The sequence below is a fragment of the Malaya genurostris genome, chromosome 2 (assembly GCF_030247185.1).
Source record: "Malaya genurostris strain Urasoe2022 chromosome 2, Malgen_1.1, whole genome shotgun sequence".
Lineage (NCBI taxonomy): Eukaryota > Metazoa > Arthropoda > Insecta > Diptera > Culicidae > Malaya > Malaya genurostris.
Window position 1 is genome coordinate 126,832,009 of NC_080571.1, and position 24,977 is coordinate 126,856,985.

A 24,977-nucleotide genomic window follows, 5' to 3' on the forward strand; every position below is an offset into this window, starting at 1 on the left:
CGGCAATGGAGGACGAGACGAGCCACGAACAAAGTGCCCCTCACTCATCGCAAGATAAAAATGGAAGCACCTCTCCCCCTAGAAAAAGGGTGACAACGAGATCCAACGGTAAAAAAATTATTTTATCTAATAAAAACATGGCTCATTCGGCCACGTAAAGCTTGTACGCAAATTGGCCTGAATAAAAAATTTTTTATAAAAAAAAAAAAATAAATCCGGCTCAGGAAGTACCAGGAAAAGCGATCAAAAATTCTAAATCGAAAATCACTTCATTTTACGAGATAAGGTTGACCTGATTTTCCTAAACTTGGGTTCAAATGAAACGGTCTCACAGTCTTGTAGACTGCTATTGAATTTCATCCGGATCGTACATCCGGTTCTGGAATTTTAGGGTGAAGCGTGTTTAAAACATCAAGCCGCTATTAAGAGCGATGATGCAAACCAAGAAAACATACAACTAAATTCGATTTAAAACTGTTACAGTTTGTAAATTATATTAGTTGCTAACCAATAAACTCACTTCGGCTATACCTAGTTCCCAGTTTCAGAAGTACCGGAAATAGTAGACAAATTTTATGGCGAATTTGGGCTGATTTGTAACATAAAATCATTCAACTTGATCATTGGTTACTTTCTGAAAAAAAAAATGCAGCCGAAAGTGATAGCCTCTTGAACTTTGAACTAGATTCACAACACAATAGTAGCTTTTAAACGAGCCTAAGGTTGTGTTATGTTATGGTTTTCACTGTGAAAACCGACTTTTGAACCGAGGCCCGGAGGGCCGAGTGTCATATACCATTCGACTCAATTCGTCAAGTACGCAAAATGTCTGTGTGTGTGTGTGTGTGTGCGTATGTGTGTATGTAACGTTTTTTTGCACTATTTTTTCTCAAAGATGGCTGAACCGATTTTCACAAACTTAGATTCAAATGAAAGTTCTTGAGGTCCCATAAAAAGTTCTAACTTTTCTCATAGATGGCGCAACCGATTTTCACAAACTTAGGTTCAAATGAAAGGTCCTGTGGTCCCATTCAAAATTCCTGAATTTTATGCGGATTCGACTTCCGGATCCGGAAATATAGGGTAAAGTGGGTTAAAAATTGTATACCATCACTAAAAATGGGGAAAAACACTAAAAAAATTTCTAAATCGACCTCAAATCTTTTTCAATTGATAGTTTTTATCAGTATATGGTCAAACAAACCGATTTCGGTTATTGTTTTAAAAATCGAAGAAAATTATTTTGAAAAATAACACAGTATTATATATGATAGTATGATTGATATGAGAAAGGTATCATTACACCACTAGGTGGATTAAAACAGGTTTTTATAGGTTGCTCCACAGAGAACAGACATCCAAGTAGAGATTTCAATGTGTGTAAGAAATTTAACGGTTATTTGGCAAAGTGAACACCAAGTAGCAATTCGCCTATAGGGGCGCTTCGAGCAACCCAGTAGTCGCTTAGGGCTCTTGTGTTCGAACTTTCGTACAATGGTAATTCATGCGTATAATGTCGTACGCAATGGTGATTTTTACCGGATTTTCACTTGTATGCTTTACACAGATTTTTTGAAAAAGTTTGTATTAGCTTTGATGTCAGTTCTCTGTGGCTGATTTGAACTCAAAAACAGTTATTTTCATTCCAACATATTTTCGAAAATCACACTATCGCAAACTTTTATCAACACTGGAAGAGAAAAAATATTGGAAAAGAACTAACGGAGCAAAAAGCAGAAATGAACATTCGTGAAAAAACTCCCGAGAAGAAGAACTCGAACCCTTAACTGTTACTAACTGGAAAATTCGTTTCACTTATTAAAAAAATATACAATAATTTAATAAAAGACTCATCATAAAATCATTACTAAATATTTAACTTTTCCTGTATATGCTCTGTAAATGAAAGTAATTTTTTTAAATGAAGCAGTAAGCTGCAAATTGGAATCCTTTAACTCTGAAGGCCCAATCATTGATAATCGTATGCTATTCAATGCTCAGTCTAGAAAGTTAACTGACTTGCACTAAATCAACATCTACATATTCTTAAACTATTTGGAACTCAACTACAACAATGAATTTTTTGACTTGGTTTTTTGACCCTCGGTAGCGTTTTTATCTTCAATTTTTTCATGAATTGACATTAATAATAGTATGATATAACTCATATTGGACGGCAGAGATGTCTATCTCCTCTGTGTGACGAAGAGCAAGCAAAATTTCTCCCCTCGCACTGACAACTTCAACGAGAGCTCTTCTCTTTCACATTTATACACCACTGTTGTGTAAAGTGTACACGCATCATGAGTGCGTTTGTTTATGTGCTAGAGCATTAGCTAATAAATTCTCTGAGGTGGATGCAGATACTTTCACAGAGGTGTACACGCCGGTGAGCACTCTGCTGTATGGTTTTCGTAGATGAAGCGTGGACACGCAAAATCAGCAAAATAAAACAATTTATCGTAAAATTTTCGATTTTCCTTGCAAATTTTTCATAGCAAGGCCAGATCTACTCTCTATTAATTGAAGTTCACGGAAGTGTTCGCTCTCCATCACGCGCCAGTGGTCACTTGGGTGTATTTAGACGAGAGCGCGTGTGAGCGATTCATGCGAAGAGAATGTGTTTCACTCGCGCCAGCTGCTTTAACCACAAGCACACACTCAAATACTGTCTATTCGACACTGAGAAAAAGTGCGCTTTCCTCTTTGTGCGGTGCTTCGTTTTTTTCATCCTCGGTGTGGCAAAAATCTGACTCTAGCGTGTATCTCTCTGGTGAAATGCCATCTCTGTTGGACGGAACAAATAGATGACTTGATGGAGTGCTATGAAAGAAGAATTAAGAAATTTTTGCACTTGTTTAACACCTTTTTAACCGAAAGAGATACGTCAGTCTTATTATCAGCAGCTAACAAGCATAAGCCTTAAGTCTAAATCCACAGTTTAATCAGGCAGTAATTTATCCAGTTTTATCATAGATTCAAGACCATATTACTGGATGTCGTTTTTTTAATTTCCAACAGCGAAATCGATTGACGCGAGGTTAAGCAGCGATTGTTTCACAGTAAATAAAATTCTGTTGGATTCAACGACCTTCGTCGTGATTAATTTTATTGTGACAAATGTCTTCAGCGGGCGATAGAATCGATATAAATGAAGAGCCGTGTCTTTAAGATATCGCGATATTTTTATATTGTATTTAACGAATGGGATGATATAAGCAAATACAAATTATTTGTATTTCATATAAGCTTCAGCAGCAGTTGGTCATATTGCGGCCTGGCAAATCGCTTGTAAGTTCGGCGGACTGACAGTTGCTTCTAGGCCCGGCACTGTCGGACGAGACCCGTGCAGGTGGTAACCCTACTACTAGCTTGGATGTTTGTTCTCTGTGTTTATACATTATCAGGAACAATTATGCGAAAAATTTATTTAAAAAACAACTCATATATTTTCGAAACCATAAGCTCGAATAAAAATAAGAATAATATATATCTCGAATCTAACACTAGGTATTGAGAAGTATTGAACATAATACTTCTTGATTTCTCATCTGGTTGATGGTTGAGATGACGCCAATTGATAACACATCACCAGTTTCACCGGAAGTAGAACATAATAATAAATATATTTTGCATACTGCAATTTTAATTTTAATGGATTTACGTTATAATTTTTCACTCATTTTTCTACAGTGTAATCAATGCTAAAAACAAGGTTAGATGCTTGGGCTGCAGTCAGAGATACCAGATATTTTCAGAGAAAATCTGTATTGCCCTGTATAAAAAATCTGTATATATCTGTATTCACTAATGAAATGAAATTTCTACAATGAAATGATGTTGAACGCTATCTCAACAGATTATGGTTAAAGAATGAGATTTTCAATGAGCATTTATTTTTCATATCTTCGTAGTTCACAATAATATGTAAAGACGAAATTGAATATGAATGTTTTTTCAACCACAATCAAATTTCAATTCCATATACTTTTCTAGATTTACAAGTTGACATAATATGCAACCTCAAGTCAGGTCATACAACTCTCAGGCCGCAGACAGAATAAACACGAAAAGCTGAATCGAGCTGGTGGATGGCATTAGCAGACCAAAAGAGGGGTATGCTTCCCTCTTTTGGTCTGCTAATGTCAGCAAGCCAAAGGAGCCCTGTTAGAGTGCAAGCGATAAATCTGCTCAGCTTTCCATCTGACAAGGTCCTTTTAATTTACTGTAAGTAAGTGCATTACTCGCTTCGGTCAGTACCAAGTTTAGCTCTGCTTTCTCGTTCTCACTCTGTCTAAATGATTTTTTTGTGTTGATCATCAAATATCTGTACACTAATTTTTACTTCAATTTGTGATTTGTCCGTTATTAATAAACTTTCATATCGTCACTGCAATCAAATACTAAAAGATAGCTCAGACAAAAACAGTTTAATTTTTCTTTATAACTTCTTGTGAAATCTGTATAAATCTGTATTAATTTTAGGGAATCATAAAATCTGTGTTCTGTATTAGATCTGTACGAGGTTGTAAAAATCTGTATAATACAGATAAATCTGTATAAATGGTATCTCTAGGCTGCACAAATATTGTGATACACTACTCATTTTTAGAGTAGCTAAAGGTTTTGAAGTTCAAGTCGTTTTCAATAAGCGTGTACATGTTACACGTTACGCAGACCCAGAGAAAAATATTGTAAAAGTAACTATATTTAGGTTTCATATAACGATTATTGAAAAATTTAATTTAATATTGCAAATATTAAACTAAAAAACAATATATTTGATTTTTCTCAGTGGATTAGTTTGTTTCAATGAATATTTTGATAAAAACAACAAATATTTTACTTGTACATTCCTGTCAAGTTTTAAACAAACAATTTCATACCTTTAACCTACGAAATTAGTTTAAAATGAACTAACTTTAGATAAAGGTAATAATTATAATGCAATGAATTTATAAGCTTGGCAGTTGAAATAAAAAAATATGATATAAACCTATAATGAATAGTATTTCTACTTATGATTTTGTTTGTTAAAATCTTATGGATTGTGGAAAAGCTCCAAGACAAGGAATTAAGAAGATGAAATTTCACTTTTTGAAACGCGTATCAAACGGGTTTACATAGATATTGCCATCTCAACTTTTGTTAATGCGCAATATACAGTTAATTTATTTCAACAAAATAATCATCTGGAACAACTATTTTGTTCGTTTGGCTAGTACAAATATTTGATTCCCATAAAAGAGAGATCATTGTTAATGTTGAAGGGAGATATTTCTAGCTTGACACGAATGCACAAAAATCGTAAAGTGTCATTAATTTAAAAAAATATATATTCTAGCTTGAAATTAACATACATCAAATTTAAAAATCTACTAACTGTTTTGTTATGTTCAACAAGCTCCATTTCTCTGCGTGCATGATTACTTCGATAACCAAAGATGCCAGGTGTGCACATTTGTTTGTAAATTTACAGGCTTCTGGAGTGCTGGAGATAAATTTTCACCTGCAGATTGTTACAGATTTTTACGTATTCTGCAGATTCCCAATATTTTTTACAGACAGTTGGCATGAGTTGTAGACTTTTGTTACTGATCCGACTAAATGAAATTGAAATTCTCTGTATGTACATGGTTAATCCATTTCATTGAAACATCTCGCATTCAGAAGGTATTCAAAAATTTGATCTGGCATCTATGTCGGTAACTGACACTAAATACATGCATTTTAATACATAAGTCCGAACAAATGATGTATCGTCCAACATTAACGAAGATTTGTTTCAATAAAATATTAACGTCTTGTATTCCAAAAGAATTTCTATTGCGAAAAGTAGTGGTGAGTTTGTGTACAGCTTAGTTTCATAAATTTTAACAGTCTCATCATTTTTTAAGGTTCCTAATAGCGATGTACTGCGAATGTCATCATTTCGCTCGTCCGAACCAGTGGGTGATATAAGTCAATTTCCGGAAGTTGAAATTATCAAACACGCTCCAGAATGGAAACATGTTGAGCGATTACTAGCGCCTCGAGTTGTTCCGACACCAATAGCCAAAAACGTGTATCCATCAGGCTGGAAACCTGCCAATCCTGGAACAGAGCTGAAATACTTTGTTGCTCGCACTAAAAATTATATGCTTCCAGTTTATCTGCGACGAACCTATCGCGGACAACGTATTATTACAGTGGTGAGACGTATTGACGGAGACATATGGCAATTGGAGGCCGAGTTGAGATATCTAGTCGAAAAAAAACTGAACAAGCAAATAGTAACCAGAGTGAATGAGATGAGTGGGCAAATTGAATTGAAAGGAGATTTCGTGACTATTGCTGAACAGTTTCTTTTAAGCAAACGATTATAGAGCACGTTTTTGCAACAACAAAGGAATGCGCTGAAAAAAATAAATGGCAGTGGTGGTCTTACTTAAAAACAATAGTTTCGAATTATGCCAACATCCGATTTACACTAAACCTATTACCCGTATCGAATAAAGAAGATACGCATGAAATCCAATCATTCTCCTGCCGCGAACAAAAAAAAAAACAAACTATTATTACTTTTATATATTTCTATCGAATCAGAATATTTTTGATCGAATGTGAAAATTTCCGTTCAGCATTTTGGACAAATCTACATAAAATGTTCAAAACGACGAATGTAACAATGAGAAATTCTCTTTGTTTACTTTTTCTTTCGATTATTGCGAAATATTCCTGCTTTTTTCGGTAATTTCTTCAGTGCAGATTCAAAGATGATAGCTGTAGTCAGTGCTGGAAACTGCTGACATTTTTTTTGAATGTCGTGTGCTGGAAACTTTCATGTTGCCTACTATTCGGGCTGTCACACATGAATGTCGCACGAACCATACAGATGAAAGTCGCATGTGACAGTCATGAGCGAGCGCTTCATGAATGTAGTGGCGGCAGTCTTACTCGTGTTGGACGATGAATGTAACGAAAGAATGATAGTCCTCAATAGAATCGGCTGCATTTTGTCTTCGGTACGAATTTCATTTCTGGCAATAAACATTCATGAAGAAATTCAGAACGGCGTCATTAGTGATAGTTTTCATCTCGATACTGTTCCATGAAATGGTTCAATTTCAAATTGCTGCTGTGGAGGGGATCAATGACCGTAGCTTTTAGCTTTGTCAAGGTGCGTAGGGTTGTCAACGAATGCAAAAAGGGAATTAAAAAAAAAAAAATTAAATAATAATTGAATAATAAAATGAAAAGTTTTGATGAGTGGATGTCAGCAAACAATGTTTGAAGCCGTTTCTAAATACAAGATGGCGGCTTCCGGCGTATTGATATTCGTTACAAACCATCACAATATGAATATTTTTCGAACGGATTCGATGAATGGATGTTAGAAAACGACGTTAGAAGCCGTTTCTTAATACAAGATGGCGACTTCCGGCATATCGATATTCGTTAGAAACCATCACAATATGGGTATTTTTCGAATGGATTTGATGAATGGATGTTAGAAAACGACGTTAGAAGCCGTTTCAAAATCCAAGATGGCGGCTTCCGGCATATCGATGTTACAATTGATCACAATATGGGTATTTTTCGAATGGATTTGATGAATGAATGTTAGAAAACGACGTTAGAAGCCGTTTCAAAATCCAAGATGGCGACTTCCGGCATATCGATATTCGTTAGAAACCATCACAATATGGGTATTTTTCGAATGGATTTGATGAATGGATGTTAGAAAACGACGTTAGAAGCCGTTTCAAAATCCAAGATGGCGGCTTCCGGCATATCGATGTTACAATTGATCACAATATGGGTATTTTTCGAATGGATTTGATGAATGAATGTTAGAAAATGACGTTAGAAGCCGTTTCAAAATCCAAGATGGCGGCTTCCGGCATATCGATGTTCGTTACAAACGATCACAATATGAGTATTTTTCGAATGGATTTGATAAATGGATGTTAGAAAACGACATTAGTAGCCGTTTCTGAATACAAGATGGCGGCTTCCGGCATATCGATGTTCGTTACAATTGATCACAATATGAGTATTTTTCGAATGGATTTGATAAATGGATGTTAGAAAACGACATTAGTAGCCGTTTCTAAATACAAGATGGCGGCTTCCGGCATATCGATGTTCGTTACAATTGATCACAATATGGGTATTTTTCGAATGGATTTGATGAATGGATGTTAGAAAACGACATTCGAAGCCGTTTCAAAATCCAAGATGGCTGCTTCCGGCATATCGATGTTCGTTACAAACGATCACAATATGAGTATTTTTCGAATGGATTTGATAAATGGATGTTAGAAAACGACATTAGTAGCCGTTTCTAAATACAAGATGGCGGCTTCCGGCATATCGATGTTCGTTACAATTGATCACAATATGGGTATTTTTCGAATGGATTTGATGAATGGATGTTAGAAAACGACATTCGAAGCCGTTTCAAAATCCAAGATGGCGGCTTCCGGCATATCGATGTTCGTTACAAACTATCACAATATGAATATTTTTCGAACAGATTCGATGAATGGATGTAAGAAAACGACGTTAGAAGCCGTTTCAAAATCCAAGATGATCGATGTTCGTTATAATTGATCACAATATGAGTATTTTTCGAATGGATTTGATAAATGGATGTTAGAAAACGACAATAGTAGCCGTTTCTGAATACAAGATGGCGGCTTCCGGCATATCGATGTTCGTTACAATTGATCACAATATGAGAATTTTTCGAATGGATTTGATAAATGGATGTTAGAAAACGACATTAGTAGCCGTTTCTAAATACAAGATGGCGGCTTCCGGCATATCGATGTTCGTTACAATTGATCATAATATGGGTATTTTTCGAATGGATTTGATGAATGGATGTTAGAAGACGACATTCGAAGCCGTTTCAAAATCCAAGATGGCGGCTTCCGGCATATCGATGTTTGTTACAAACGATCACAATATAAGTATTTTTCGAATGGATTTGATGAATGGATGTTAGAAAACGACGTTAAAAGCCGTTTCTAAATACAAGATGGCGACTTCTGGCATATCGATATTCGTTGGAAACCATCACAATATGAGTATTTTTCGAATGGATTTGATGAATGGAAGTTAGAAAACGACGTTAGAAGCCGTTTCAAAATCCAAGATGGCGGCTTTCGGCATATCGATGTTCGTTATAAACCATCACAATATGAGTATTTTTCGAACGGATTTAATGAGTGGATGTTAGAAAATGACGTTAGAAGCCGTTTCAAAATTCAAGATGGCGGCTTCCGGCATACCGATGTTCGTTACAAACGATCACAATATGAGTGTTTTTCGAATGGATTTGATAAATGGATGTTAGAAAACGACGTTAAAAGCCGTTTCTAAATACAAGATGGCGACTTCTGGCATATCGATATTCGTTGGAAACCATCACAATATGAGTATTTTTCGAATGGATTTGATGAATGGATGTTAGAAAACGACGTTAGAAGCCGTTTCAAAATCCAAGATGGCGGCTTCCGGCATATCGATGTTTGTTACAAACGATCACAATATAAGTATTTTTCGAATGGATTTGATGAATGGATGTTAGAAAACGACGTTAAAAGCCGTTTCTAAATACAAGATGGCGACTTCTGGCATATCGATATTCGTTGGAAACCATCACAATATGAGTATTTTTCGAATGGATTTGATGAATGGATGTTAGAAAACGACGTTAGAAGCCGTTTCAAAATCCAAGATGGCGGCTTTCGGCATATCGATGTTCGTTATAAACCATCACAATATGAGTATTTTTCGAACGGATTTAATGAGTGGATATTAGAAAATGACGTTAGAAGCCGTTTCAAAATCCAAGATGGCGGCTTCCGGCATATCGATGTTCGTTACAAACGATCACAATATTAGTAGCCGTTTCTAAATACAAGATGGCGACTTCCGGCATATCGATATTCGTTAGAAACCATTCCAATATGAGTATTTTTCTAGCGGATTTGATGAGTAGAGCTTGAAAATGATGCTTACAGTAATTCCAACATCCTAGATGGTGGACAGAATGAGCGAATTTAGTTTTTGGTTATAAACTGTCATAAAGAAATTCATAAATTGTTATCATCTCGATATTCTTCCAAATCTTATATTGCTGTTATGAAGGCGATCGAAAATCGTAGTTTTGTACTTTTTCGAAAGCAAACAATTTTTGAAGAAATAACATTGTAATAATATTTGAACTACAACGGAATTAAGGGATCGAAAATCATTAGATTTTGCTCATACCAACGAATATTCACAACCTTCCAAAAAAAATTTAAACATGAATTGAATGGAAAAGAACGTCAATATTGATCTATGACTACGATATGGCCAGTTTGCATTTCTGTTGGCTGCCAGTATTTTGGCACAAGCACACCAGCATAATTTAAACGCTTGCCAACTCGATTTGTTTACTTATGTAAGATTCGCCCTTCTTTGAAAAACAGCTGACATATCATGTCAAGTGTATGTCATACATTCGTATGTTATGTAGAACTCACAGCGCAACCCAAGCAAGGAGAGCTGCTTCGTACGTTCATTAGTTCCTGAACATGTCTGCCAGCTGATGAGTATGCTTCATGAGGTTAGCCTTTGATGAATGGTTCGCATATTGAAGATGCCTATGAGAAAACTAGATTGATAACTTTTAGTTCCAATGAATATTAATTGAAAAAACATTGCTTCTTGTGTTTGTAGGATATATACACAGTATAATCTTCCAAGAAAAATATGGATCGTTTGAAAACGGACTCAAATGCAAAATTTATGCTATAACATGTCTGAAATATTTTTGAAATGTGATCAAATTTGGTCTTGGAGTACAAACGTTATGTTCAAAAATGATTTATGCAAACCTACACTAAAAAGACACCGTAAATATTGCCTGTATGACCTTGCTTCGCATCTTGTAGCACGCCGTGAAGCAAAATTCTTCATTCTCGTACAGTACTGACGAGAGCGAAGCCTTCATTTCATTGCATTGCCATGGATTGCTTAGTTCATGTGTTAATTGAGACTGAGAGCACAGGCAATTTACCAAACAAGGGAACTGGTCTGCTCAGTAGCATATACTCTCACGCATCCAGTTTCTCTCTAATATAGGACTCTCATTCAGTTATGTCAAGCAAAGTATTCTCAGCGGGTGTTTTTTTGTTGCTTCGTTTGTTTGAGGATTCACAATACAAGCCCTGTATGCAGTGCTGTTATTTTCACGCGCGAATTTTACATTTTCTCATCTACTTGTATGTACGAGTTACGATGCGGACACGACTGGCAGCACCATGCTATCAAAAAAGTATGTCGCTAATGATTTGTTCGGAAAATATGAGAGCTGAATATCTTGATTATATGATGTCTTCTATTGCTGTTATAAAACACGTACACGCTAATCGGAAAGTAAATCGATTTCAATTGGTAATATTAAGAATACATCGCAACGCTCCAGGTAATGTTGCACGATACGATTGAATTTATTTTTGATTTGATTTGTAGTAGAAAAACATCATACTTTTTCAAATGGACTTTTTATTGCTATAATCTAATTTCGATTTAAGAGCGAAATAAGAAAATGGTCGCATATTTTGATAAAGTCTAATAAGAAGACACTTGTCAACAGTCATACCAATGAAAAAATTCTCTTTTTTTCGGGTTTTTAAATGTATACTCTTCTATCTGTCCCAGCAAACTTCGACATTGCTTAAAATTTATCTTTGGATTTCAAAAACAGAGTCGTTGCACGCAATAACATATCATTCCAAACTTATTACTTCTTAAAAATATTTTTGAATCAGCATTTGTCATATTACAAACAATAAGAAATCCTACTTGAATCGTTCTAAACAGGATGTGCATTTGTTGTGAAATTTATTGTTGTATTAATATATACTAATATTGCTGTATAATACTACTATCTGTATTCCTAATTTTTTATATTGTCTCCATTTATCGGAACAAATCATGAATTCCGTTAAAAAGTGCAAGATTTTCATTCTGTCGATATCTTGAATTTCTTCACCAGCATCACTCGTTAGCATTTAATTCAGAACGATCGAAAATTTTGATACTAGTGACAACCAGCAGTAGGCAAGCGATTACATCATGCTGGTGTGCTTGTGCCAAAAAACATCTTTTTGAAAAACCACAAAACTGCGGTTTTTGATCGCCTCCACAGCAAGAATATAAGATTTATATGAGTATCGAAATGAAAACAATCACGAATACGTCGTTATTAATTTCTTTATGACAGTTTATAACGAAAATGAAATTTGCACAAAAAGATAATGCAACTTATTATCATTCCCGCTATCTTGGATGTTGAAACGACTGTAAGTACCGTTTTCAACTTCTACTCATCGAATCCTTTCGAATAATACTCATATTGTGATAGTTTGTAACAAATATCAATATGCCGGAAATCGCCATCTTGGATTTATAAACGGCTTCTAACGTCGTTTTCTAACATCCACTCATTAAATCCGTTCGAAAAATACTCATATTGTGATGGTTTGTAACGAACATCTATATACCGGAAACCGCCATCTTGAATTTTGAAACGGCTTCTAACGTCGTTTTCTAACATCCATTTATCAAATCCAGTCGAAAAATACTCATATTGTGATCGTTTGTAACGAACATCGATATGCCGGAAGCCGACATCTTGGATTTTGAAACGGCTTCTAACGTCGTTTTCTAACATCCATTCATCAAATCCGTTCGAAAAATATTCATATTGTGATGGTTTGTAACGAACATCGATATGCCGGAAGCCGCCATCTTGTATTTTGAAATGGCTTCTAACGTCGTTTTCTAACATCCATTCATCAAATCCGTTCGAAAAATATTCATATTGTGATGGTTTGTAACGAACATCGATGTGCCGGAAGCCGCCATCTTGTATTTTGAAATGGCTTCTAAAGTCGTTTTCTAACATCCATTCATCAAATCCGTTCGAAAAATATTCATATTGTGATGGTTTGTAACGAACATCGATGTGCCGGAAGCCGCCATCTTGTATTTTGAAATGGCTTCTAACGTCGTTTTCTAACATCCATTCATCAAATCCGTTCGAAAAATATTCATATTGTGATGGTTTCCAACGAATATCGATATGCCAGAAGTCGCCATCTTGTATTTTGAAATGGCTTTTAACGTCGTTTTCTAACATCCATTCATCAAATCCATTCGAAAAATACTCATATTGTGATGGTTTCCAACGAATATCGATATGCCAGAAGTCGCCATCTTGTATTTAGAAACGGCTTTTAACGTCGTTTTCTAACATCCATTCATCGAATCTGTTCGAAAAATATTCATATTGTGATAGTTTGCAACGAACATCGATATGCCGGAAGCCGCCATCTTGGATTTTGAAACGACTTCTAACGTCGTTTTCTAACATCCATTCATCAAATCCGTTCGAAAAATATTCATATTGTGATGGTTTGTAACGAATATCAATACGCCGGAAGCCGCCATCTTGGATTTTGAAACGGCTTCCAACGTCGTTTTCTTACATCCACTTATCAAATCCTTTCGAAAAATACTCATATTGCTATGGTTTGTTACAAATGTCGATATGAATATCCATTATATTATGTCGAAGAATGTACATAAGATAAAAATTATGTGGAAAATCTGAAATAACGTCAACTTATTCTACGTAATGAATTTTAAATTACATAAACTTTTTTTGTTTCTTGATTTTGTTGACATCCTCGATTATTACGAAAGTAAATTGAATTTTTTCTTGGTAAATTTCTTCAACTATTGACTTTACTTTTTATTGAAATAAAACTAGAAACTGTTTAAAAGTAGTAAATTTTTGCTGGTTGACAACTCTATGCCCTTTTAAAGTACATGAATATAGGTAATTTTGTACTCTAAAGACTTACTTTTTATTTATTGCTATTTTACATTTTTTTTCAAAAATTGAAAATTGGCGCTAGTTGACAACCCTATGCATCTAGTAAATGTTTAAATGTTGTGATTTTCGATTAATATTCACTTCTTTTTCAATTTAATTCATGTTTTTTTTTTTTTTTTAATTGAGAATTTTCGTTGATTGACAACCCTAACCCGCGCTTTTTCATTGACATTGACGTTCTCCTTTTGCAATAATGGTATGAAATTTGACCATTTCATGGAACAGTATCGAGATGAAAACTATCACTAATGACGCCGTTCTGAATTTCTTCATGAATGTTTATTGCCAGAAATGAAATTCGTACCGAAGACAAAATGCAGCCGATTCTATTGAGGACTATCATTCTTTCGTTACATTCATCGTCCAACACGAGTAAGACTGCCGCCACTACATTCATGAAGCGCTCGCTCATGACTGTCACATGCGACTTTCATCTGTATGGTTCGTGCGACATTCATGTGCGACAGCCCGAATAGTAGGCAACATGAAAGTTTCCAGCACACGACATTCAAAGTAAACATCTACAGTTTTAGGTACCAACATAGGAATTTCACTTAAAACTGTCACGTGAAGGGACCGTTTCCAGCACTGGCTGTAGTTATTATCGGTAAATAATTGGAGTGAAGGATTGCTAACAGTACCGTAATAATCGAAATAGAAAGTAAACAAAGAGAATCTCTCATTGTTACATTCGTCGTTTTGAACATTTCATACAGAAATGATGTTTGAAAATTCTTATTCGATCGAGATGCAGAATGGAAAATTTCGTATTCGATCGAATGAACAAACCTAAGAATAATTATTTTTGCTCTCATAGACTGGTTAGTTTCAAGAGATATTTTCTTTTCGAGCATAAATATAGCTAAATTTATCCTTTGAAAAATTCTATCATGGAAAATATATGATTAAAACAAACATTTAATATTTCAATCAAAGACAACATAAATGGTTGCTTTAATATCTATCATCAGATTAAATGGAATGTAATGTCTTTTCGAAAATACAAAAAAATCGGCTGCGAAGTCTGTTGAATCAGAAGATCAAAGTCCACAAAAAGAATGTAATATCAGGGCTTGCTTTTATTTCATTTTTAAGGGATAGATAGTATCTATTACATTTCTCCGGACAGGACCAGCCTAGAATCCGACGCAATAAAATGGATTAAAGTGTAGATCTACTGGGTTCCTACTTCCATATCGTAAAAGGCCACAATTACTCCATATCGTAAAAGGCCACAAGTATCTGTTTCCCTACTTTCAGTAACCATAACCTTTTTTCACTAATCTATCACTTGTTTCACCAACTTTTAAGAATAATCCACTCTATATAAAATGTCTTCTTCCATGCTATTTCTCGTTCATCAACACTATAGGTTGTGGTGAGCTCAATTCATACGCGTTTCTCATCGCCTAGTCGCATAAGGTGATTCGATAGTGGTGCTTTCATTGAAAGTGTGCCGCTTAGTTATTTTTTTGTAGTTTTCGTTACTTCATACGCCTCTTTGACTAACTTAAATGAAATGATGAATTTAGTTTTTTCATTCATATTCCAAACATATTCTAAGTATAGCACACACATCTTCTTACTAAATAAGTTGTTTTAGTGCTTTGTTTAGTGTTTGTGTGAACAACTAGGAATCAGCTCCGGAAGATTTACGTTCTATATAGTCTAAGTAGGTCTGAATTCTTTTTTGGATGAGACGTCTTGGTTGTCTTAAACATTTTTAAGTTGAAATAGTTGAAGTTTCATGTTCACTGTGATAGCCGGGTATGACAAGTTTAAAATTTGCCTTGGAACTGTTAGGATGAGAGTAGCTACATAACACTACATTCACTGAGAAACAAACCAAATATTACTAAACTAGATCGGAATATTTTTGATCCCGGTTTAGTAAAAAATAAATAAAAGTCAAATATAAATTCAGATAAACTATCTATCATTTTCTTTTATCATTATCATAACAATTTCATATTTCTGTATCGGTAACCGGCTGCCTAGAGATACACACACTCATTCTTGTCTACAGCCGTATGCGATACGTTCGAAAGTATGTCCAATTCCTATTACTGTTCACGTTTTTTTTTGCCCACTAAACCAACGATGGGGCGGCAAAATATCTTATTTAATTTATTATTATTTCTTTGGCACGCCACTGCATTCGAATAACGTCAATCTATCTTTAAACCATCAGTTCTGGTACAGACTTTAGATGTAATGAAAAATGTTTGTTCTTATTTGTTATTTGGCTTAGTTTTTCGTTGATTTTTATATCGTATATATTTTGTTAAATATGTACAATATGTAAGAGCACTTTATACGGGACAACATCATTAATTGAAAACAATTCATATGAAAAGACACAACAAGTTCACGGAAGATTATGACGTCGGGTACGTGAGTAATATTCGGCTAAAAAAAATATTAAATTAATCTTGATCTTCGGTCTTGACGTCGACCGAAGTTGATTGATCGTCTGAATCGTGTTCAATGGAAGGGGTGGCTCACTTCTGATATATTTATTATAATAACAAAATAAAAATGTAAAGAACTCTGATTGACGATTTCATTTTAGTTGCAAACGTTCTATTAAAGATGGAGTATTAAATTTAACACCAGGCGAAAGAGAGAATTTTTCTTTTTTCGTTTACTCTTCAAAGTGAATGTTGATGGATGGCTTGGTCGGATTTTACGAATTACTCGAATAAATAAATAAATAAAATTCAACAATCGAGTAAATTTTTCAAATTATTCGTTGTTGAATTTTTCGATTTATTCGATTAGTTTAATAATCGAATATTAGTTTCAAACTAATCGATTAAATATTACTCGATTTTCTGGGTTATTAATCGATTACTCGATTAATCGATCAACATTTTGACATCCCTACGTTTGACCTGCATTCAGGCAAAAAATATATGGAATTTCATGATGATTTCGTATGGTGTTTGCCACATTTATGCGAATCAAAAAAGCGCCTTATGAAGTCACGAAAATTGGAGTTCCAATAAAAAGCCTCATGAAATAGAGTAGAATTTACTATGTTGCAAAATTATCATCATGAAACGTAACCTTTGAAATTCATTCAAACATTTTTGTTAATCTTATGAATATCTGGAGTGAAATATTGAAGAATTACTTGATTACTATTGAAGAAAAGATATTCTTGTGGCTAAAAACCAGACGATATCATTATGAAATTCCATAAATTTTTTGCATGAGTGTAGAATGCATCTTTTTTTCGCTTTATTTCTTCTCTGCCTCTTTGAGAAATCGACTTCAACATTTCATAAGGTCACATAAACCAATGAAAGTTTTTCTTTGGTTACTTTCTCTTTTGTTGATATCTTCTCAATTTTCACGTGTACTTACAAAATATTCGTGTAGAATGAAAGGCAATATTACCATGTTTCTAACAATACCAAATATGTAACAGACTGTTGTATAATAACGCAGATATAGTAGAAAGAGACAGTAAACAAAGAGAACCTGTCAAATGTTTTTAGGTCCTTTTGAAATTTCAACGTCGAAATCTGTACAGCATCTACAATCTTTATAAAATTTATTAACAAATCTGTTTAAATGGCATCCCTGGTTCCGAGCTTTTTCGTGAGCTGAGCTGCCGTTTATACAAATGAATCAGTATTTGCAGATTAGAATGGCATAGCACTGGTTTTATGCATATCATAAACGTATTACTATTAACTATTATTAAATAATACATAAACGTATTACTATTTCAGTTTTATTAAAAAAAATTATTGAAATATATACAGTTCAGAAAATATTTGTAGAAAAATGAAGGTAAAAGGTTTTTTTGGAAAAAGATATTTCTTTTCAACCGGATAAATATAGAAAATCGTCTGGCATAACTGCCATTACATTTTAATGCTACAGAGAGCTTTAAAAGTTTCACACGAAACTGTAATAAATGTCAATAATTGAAAGTTTTTCTTTGGTTACTTTCTCTTTTGTTGATATCTTCTCAATTTTCACGTGTACTTACAAAATATTCGTGTAGAATGAAAGGCATTATTACCATGTTTCTAACAATACCAAATATGTAACAGACTGTTGTATAATAACGCAGATATAGTAGAAAGAGACAGTAAACAAAGAGAACCTGTCAAATGTTTTTAGGTCCTTTTGAAATTTCAACGTCGAAATCTGTACAGCATCTACAATCTTTATAAAATTTATTAACAAATCTGTTTAAATGGCATCCCTGGTTCCGAGCTTTTTCGTGAGCTGAGCTGCCGTTTATACAAATGAATCAGTATTTGCAGATTAGAATGGCATAGCACTGGTTTTATGCATATCATAAACGTATTACTATTAACTATTATTAAATAATACATAAACGTATTACTATTTCAGTTTTATTAAAAAAAATTATTGAAATATATACAGTTCAGAAAATATTTGTAGAAAAATGAAGGTAAAAGGTTTTTTTGGAAATGATATTTCTTTTCAACCGGATAAATATAGAAAATCGTCTGGCATAACTGCCATTACATTTTAATGCTACAGAGAGCTTTAAAAGTTTCACACGAAACTGTAATAAATGTCAATAATTGTCATCTAGTTTGGTTTTATGATATGCAGAAACAAGCAAATAGCATCGTTTTGTGTATTGCTTTTAATTAGAGAATCGATTTTGAGGAAATTGTTTTATTGATCTGCGACCAAAATTCAAGAAACAAAAGCTGTTTTGAATACTGGAATGCCTCCGGTGAAAAATGAAGGTGAAAGTGATGCAGACGGTGATATGTCTGGTGGAGAGTCTGACCACTCCGCTTCTAGTCGTGCACCGGATCATGATTCCAGCGCCGAAGAAGCGGATGAACCAGATTCCGATGATTCGTCCGAGATGAGCGAAGGAGAATGCGAAAGAAGACGATCTGATTGTCTCGATAATCTCAGTGAGTGTTTAAAATGGACATAATTGTTGAGAGTAATCATGTACTAAATTTGATTTATGTATTGTAGCGAATCTTGAGAAACAATTTGTAGTTTTAAAGGAACAACTGTACAAAGAGAAAATGCACCAAATTGACCAACAATTGCAGGAGGTTCGTGGTGGTCGGTCACAAGAATATTTAGCGCCGTTACAACGACTAGCCGACAACATGAATAGCCGTAAAGAGGTGGCCGAAATTCTTAAAAATTTTCGAATGGAGAACATCCGGCATAAATTTGAGTCGGAACTGCAGGCAGCTCGACAGCATTTTGAGGTAATCGATGAATGTAACATAATACCCGAAATTCTAAGTTTTAATGTATATTTTACAGAGTGAAAAACAACTTGCCATGGACGCCATCTATGAGGAGTTGATGGAGAAAATACGAAGGTTGGAAGAAGATCGCCATAACGTAGATATATCGTGGGCCGATTGGGGTACCAGTACAAGAACTTCAAAGGTTAGAGGTCCTGGTAGAAAAAAGGCGGTCACTGTTTCTGGCCCTTACATTGTCTATATGTTACGTGAGGAGGATATTCTTGAAGATTGGACGTCGATAAGGAAGGCACTGAAAAGATCGACTGCTGCTGCCACTTGATATTTGGTGTAAATCAGCAGTAGATAAATTATGTTTCACTGCACGAATCCGGTTTAAATTTATGTTCAATCGATTTAAGTTCTAAGGTATTTTATTAGTTTTACTCCATAAGTACTTTACTCAGTTCGCAATGAAAAAATGAATGTTCTTCGAGTGAGTTCTTTGTTATATGTGCTGTACTTTGACAAGTTTGTATTGCTTTTATTATTTTGGCAATAAATAAGATAGGATAAATAGCATAGTTTTAAAAACACTCATATAATTTTTCAATCCCAATGCAAACTTTAGAAAAAACCATCCCGGCGAACGACCACAATTATGTTAAAGCCGGGTCAAAATAAACTATAAGTAGAAAAAAAACAAGAAGAAATTGACTATACTGGAGGCAGCGCACGTCAGTTTTTTATTATTTATTTTTGTTTCTCGTTTTTGTATTCTGGTCTTTGTTACTAGTTGTCCAGCTGTTTCCCGAAAATTGAATTATTAAGCTTGAATCAGCTCGTCGAGATAGTACAAGTGTGGGTTTGAAACTAACATGTGCTCTATAGTAGAGTATTTAAACTCGACCCGGTTCAGAAACAAATCTTTTTCTCGGCTAAGGATAAAGATTTTTATTTATTTTTTTAATTTTTATTTCTGGTTTAAAAATTTGCATATAGACGCGTTTCAGTTATTGGAATCTAAAAATAAACCGATGGGTTTGGGCGAAAGGCAGATCACATGGGAAGTTCATATTTATTTCATATCTATATCGCCAAATTAACCATTTTCGTTTCCACCAAACCTGAGCAAAATGTTAATTGGAATTTAATTTAAATTTGATGAATGGAATGAAAAGAGTGGAATTTACACCTAATGTACTTTTTTCCCTTTATGGGCCGAGAGAGGGGGTACAAGGCCGCACACTTTCCATACCGGACGAACTAGGCTATGATGCCCAAATGAACACTTGTAACGAAGGAGGAAACCCTATCATTGATAGGTTCCTTCCAGCATGTAACCCAAGCGACATATTCTTTTACAGTTATTAATTTGCAACGAAAGATATGAGTACCGTCTACAGCAAGTTCGCCAGATAGTTTGTAAGCAGTCAATCATTGAGTCGTGCGTCTGTATCGTATTGGTATTTTGTCATCCTACCAACTGCTTTTATGTCTTAAATGTCCTCGTCGATGAAACTTTGTAAAATTTCGCATTGTATCCGCTTCGGTATTGGCCCTGCTTTCTTATATAGTCTTTTATACAGGCTTTGACATAAAGGATATAAGGTGCCACGTTTTCTCTTCCAGATGTGATTCTTGCTTTCGGTAATCGACGAAAAAGCTCACTAACCAGAGTTTTGTATTGATAAACTTAACAATATGTTGAAGAGTTTCTTTTCTAGAGTTCTTCATTTGGTAGAGTAGGATATATTTATCCTCATTCTTGTTTACGTCCGTATCGGCAGTACGACGAACGAGTGCTTTCGAACGAATACGAATAAGCCATTCTTGTTTTCACTCGAATGAATTTGAATGCGACTCGTTTCCCACAAAATATTCAAATATCAGTAAACTTCTTCAAACAAATGCTAAACCTTGATGAAATCAGTCCAATTCTTGTGATTAAGCATATGCGAAACGCTAGAATGTATGGCAGTTTAACTTCAAACGATACGTGTATTCGAACATCATTCGTACGAACGGAAAGTCCCATTCTCGTTTACGGACGAATAGACGAAATGACGTGGTTTCGCTTCGTCAGTTATATGTTGCGAATCAATCGTTCGAAAACATTGAAAATAGTTTAAGCGATTTCCAACAAATTTATTTTCGATTCTAAAGGTGATTTGTAATCAAATCATAAATTTGTGTTTTGCAGAAAACATTTAGAAAGCATAGCAGTATAGTAAAATACTGTTTTTTTGCTGGTGAACCTTCGAATATATGCGTGGTTCCAAGTTTTTACGCATCAAATTTTACATCTCTTAGGTACTTTATGGAAAATACGCCATGGGCAAACATGCTTTATTTGATTAAATACATGATTTTACCAATGTAATAAATATAAAGACTATCGAAAACATGACAAAATTGCAAGAAAAATGCAACATATTTTTCGCCGATACTACTGATCGGACTGCTATTTTAAAAACTTTTTTACTTTGCATGAAGTTTAATTTGAAAATTTCATTTACCGACATGAATGAAATAGGTCCTGAGTACGATATTTATTTCTTATGTAGCATTCGTCACTTCCTTGATGCTTGGAATCTTCCTACAAAAACCTACCTGCGCTGCCGACCCTTCTTTTGCACAGGAGTCGCGTACGTACACGTTCGAGTGAAAACAAGAATGGCTTGTTCGCATTCGTTCGAAAGCATGTGTTCGTCGTATGGTCGATACGGACGTAAGCAAGCATGATGATACAAAGTCAGCGAAAAAAACAAGTCAAATAACAAATGATAGCAAAGATTTTTAATTACAATTAAAATCTGTACCAGAACTGATAGTTTAAAGTTGGATGGGCGTTGCTTTTATGCATGTGCGATGTTTAAAATAGTGATTGATTCGAACGTAAACGGGAATACGAATTTGATATACTTTCGAAGGTATCGCATATGGCCGTAAACAAGAATGAGGGTGTATATCAGAAAGTTTTGTATGAAAATAATGTGCAATTCTTTTGTTATAGCGGAGTGAACATTCAGCTTATCGTTCGAGTCAATGCATAAAATCTCATAACTAATAGTTTTCAATCTACCAGGATTAACCCGACGCGAACGAACTTCAGCATGTCAAATTCAAGGCAAACCTCTTTGTTTGATTTCATTATTTAAACAGCAGAATCCTATCATTGATTCATACAAAAATCGTTCTATAATGTGATTTGTTCAACTCACGCCTATGATGGCCAACAATAATCATCTAACTGATTACATTGCACACAATGCACCTTCTGGTAAACAATATCAGAATGTTTGATCCTGTTTACAATATAGCTAGAACACTCATATGCGTTACATCATTAAATCATTTGGCAAGCAATAATGTTGACACACAAAACAACTAGTATTCCTTTCTTCGAATGCCAAACACTAATGCAACTCGTTATGCGCCAAACACCTATCGATGATCTAGCAATCATTGGCGACTTTTTCAGTGGAAAATTCCATTGTCCATACAAAACAACTTTATGGATTTTTCCCATTTTCTGGCAAGTTTTCCTAATTTTTTTGATGTACGAACCCGGTGGGGTAAAAACTGATCAAACAAAAAAAGAATCATTACGTGATGCGATTACAAAGAATGATCTCTGCATTTATATATATATATATATATATATATATATATATATATATATATATATATATATATATATATATATATATATATATATATATAAATATATATATATACATATATATATATATATATATATATATATATATATATATATATATATATATATATATATATATATATATATATATATATATATATATATATATATATATATATATATATATATATATATATATATATATATATATATATATATATATATATATATAGATAATACTAATAACAATAATAACAATAACAACAATAACCAAAAGTTACGTTATTACATAAAATACCTATTATTCATCATTTTCCTCGAACTCCCTTGGTCTTAAACCTTCGATAACAATCTCTTATTTCAACATTTCATTGTCTCATTTCATTGAGTTTCTTGTCATGAAAATAAAATAAAGTCAGGTGTTAGTAAGCTTGTTAAATTATATGATGAAGGGATGCGCATTTATCACTAGATTGCCCAGCGAATTCACAATATGTACACAATGGCACGATTGCTTAAAATTCTGTGATCTTTTTTTCTTTATTTAACGACATATGCACTAAGGCACACTGCACTAGCTTTTAGTTATTCAGTTACAGTTTCTTCCAATCATTTTGACTGTTTTTCAGTAATTTAGGTATATGCTAAATTTTGGGCTTTCCATGTTGAGCACGCGTCCAGGGAACAAGAACTACATGTATTTCGTGAAGAAATACTAGGTGTTATTGTATGAAATGGTCCACGTGAACCGTTCTCTTCCAGAAACACACATATCACACTTTCAGTTAGAAGGCGAAATCTGCGTTAAAGTTGGAGAAATTTAGGTACATTCAAACATTTCCCGATTTGAGAGTATACTGAAAGTGTGAGATGTGTGTTTCTGAAAGAAACCACACCGTGGACCATTTCATACAATAACACCTAGTATTTCTTTACGAAATACATGTAGTTCTTGTTCCTTGGACGCGTGCTCAACACTAGAAAGCCCAAAATTTAAAAAAACCTAAATTGCTCAAAAGCAGTCAAAATGATTGGAACAAACTGTGACAGAATAACTATAAGCTAGTGCAGTGTGCTAGTACAGGGTCCGGCACTCGAAGTGTAACCAACTTCAGACCTTCGAGCCTGGCGTCAAGGTAAATGCGACATATCATCGGGAAAGTATTCTGGAGGTTGCTTTGAAGCCGTGGGCAGACAAACATTTCGGTGGCAGACCATGGACGTTTCAGCAGGACTCGGCACCGTCTCACAAAGCACGAGTGAACCAAGAATGGCTGAAAAACAACGTTCCGAACTTCATCACGTCCACACAATGGCTCTCGAATTCACCAGATGCGAATCCAATGGATTATTCTCTTTGAGCCATTTTGGAGAGCAAAGTCCGAACTAAAAGATACACCAGTCTCGAGGCGAGTGGGCCAAAATACCTGCAAGTCACATTCGGGCAGCTTGCGATTCGTTTTTTGACCGTCTCGAGGCCATAGTCAAGGCAAAAGGTGGTCATATCGAGCAAAAGTGAATTGATTCTGAATTTTGTATTATTTTTACACATTTTGTACTTTGAATTGAGTAAAAGTAATTTTCCAAACTGAATTTATGGCCTTTTTAATTGGTTACACTTCGAGTGCCGGACCCTGTAAAGATTAAAAAAAGAGATCAACGAATTTTAAGCAATCCTGCTATTGTGTACATATTGTGACTTCCCTGGGTAATCCAGTGTTAAATGCGCATCCTTTCATTATATAATTTAACAAGCTCACTAACACCTGGCTTTATTTTTTTCATGACGAGAAACACAATGAAATTAAAATGTTGAAATAAAAGATTATCATCGAAGGTTTAAGACCAAGGAGGTTTGAGGACTCAAGGGTGACCCAGTAAAATAATGAATAATTGGTTTATTATGTAATAACTTCTGGTAATTTACGATATGGTAAAAGACAAAGGTAAATGCATTACTATTTTTAGTATTATTATTATTATTATTATTATTATTATTATTATTATTATTAATATTATTATTATTATTATTATTATTATTATTATTATTATTATTATTATTATTATTATTATTATTATTATTATTATTATTATTATTATTATTATTATTATTATTATTATTATTATTTCTTTATTCTTGATAATCTATCAGTTTGAG

At 34.2% G+C, this 24,977-nt stretch overlaps 2 protein-coding genes across 3 annotated transcripts; both read left to right on the forward strand.

Moving 5' to 3' along the window:
* Positions 1 to 5,709: 5,709 nt before the first annotated feature.
* Positions 5,710 to 6,512, forward strand: LOC131428498 (large ribosomal subunit protein mL49). Of its 2 annotated transcripts, none has more exons than XM_058592481.1 (2): positions 5,710 to 5,841; positions 5,898 to 6,512. In XM_058592481.1, exons 1-2 carry the CDS (start codon positions 5,752 to 5,754, stop codon positions 6,363 to 6,365), a joined length of 558 nt encoding a protein of 185 aa, XP_058448464.1. In that variant the 5' UTR covers positions 5,710 to 5,751; the 3' UTR covers positions 6,366 to 6,512. The 2 variants fall into 2 exon arrangements, with proteins under 2 accessions (XP_058448464.1, XP_058448465.1); XM_058592482.1 differs by having other exon boundaries at positions 5,713 to 5,838.
* Positions 6,513 to 18,481: 11,969 nt separating this feature from the next.
* Positions 18,482 to 19,751, forward strand: LOC131432162 (breast cancer metastasis-suppressor 1-like protein). Its single transcript, XM_058598274.1, has 3 exons — positions 18,482 to 18,861; positions 18,929 to 19,173; positions 19,232 to 19,751. Exons 1-3 carry the CDS (start codon positions 18,663 to 18,665, stop codon positions 19,496 to 19,498), a joined length of 711 nt encoding a protein of 236 aa, XP_058454257.1. The 5' UTR covers positions 18,482 to 18,662; the 3' UTR covers positions 19,499 to 19,751.
* Positions 19,752 to 24,977: the final 5,226 nt, after the last annotated feature.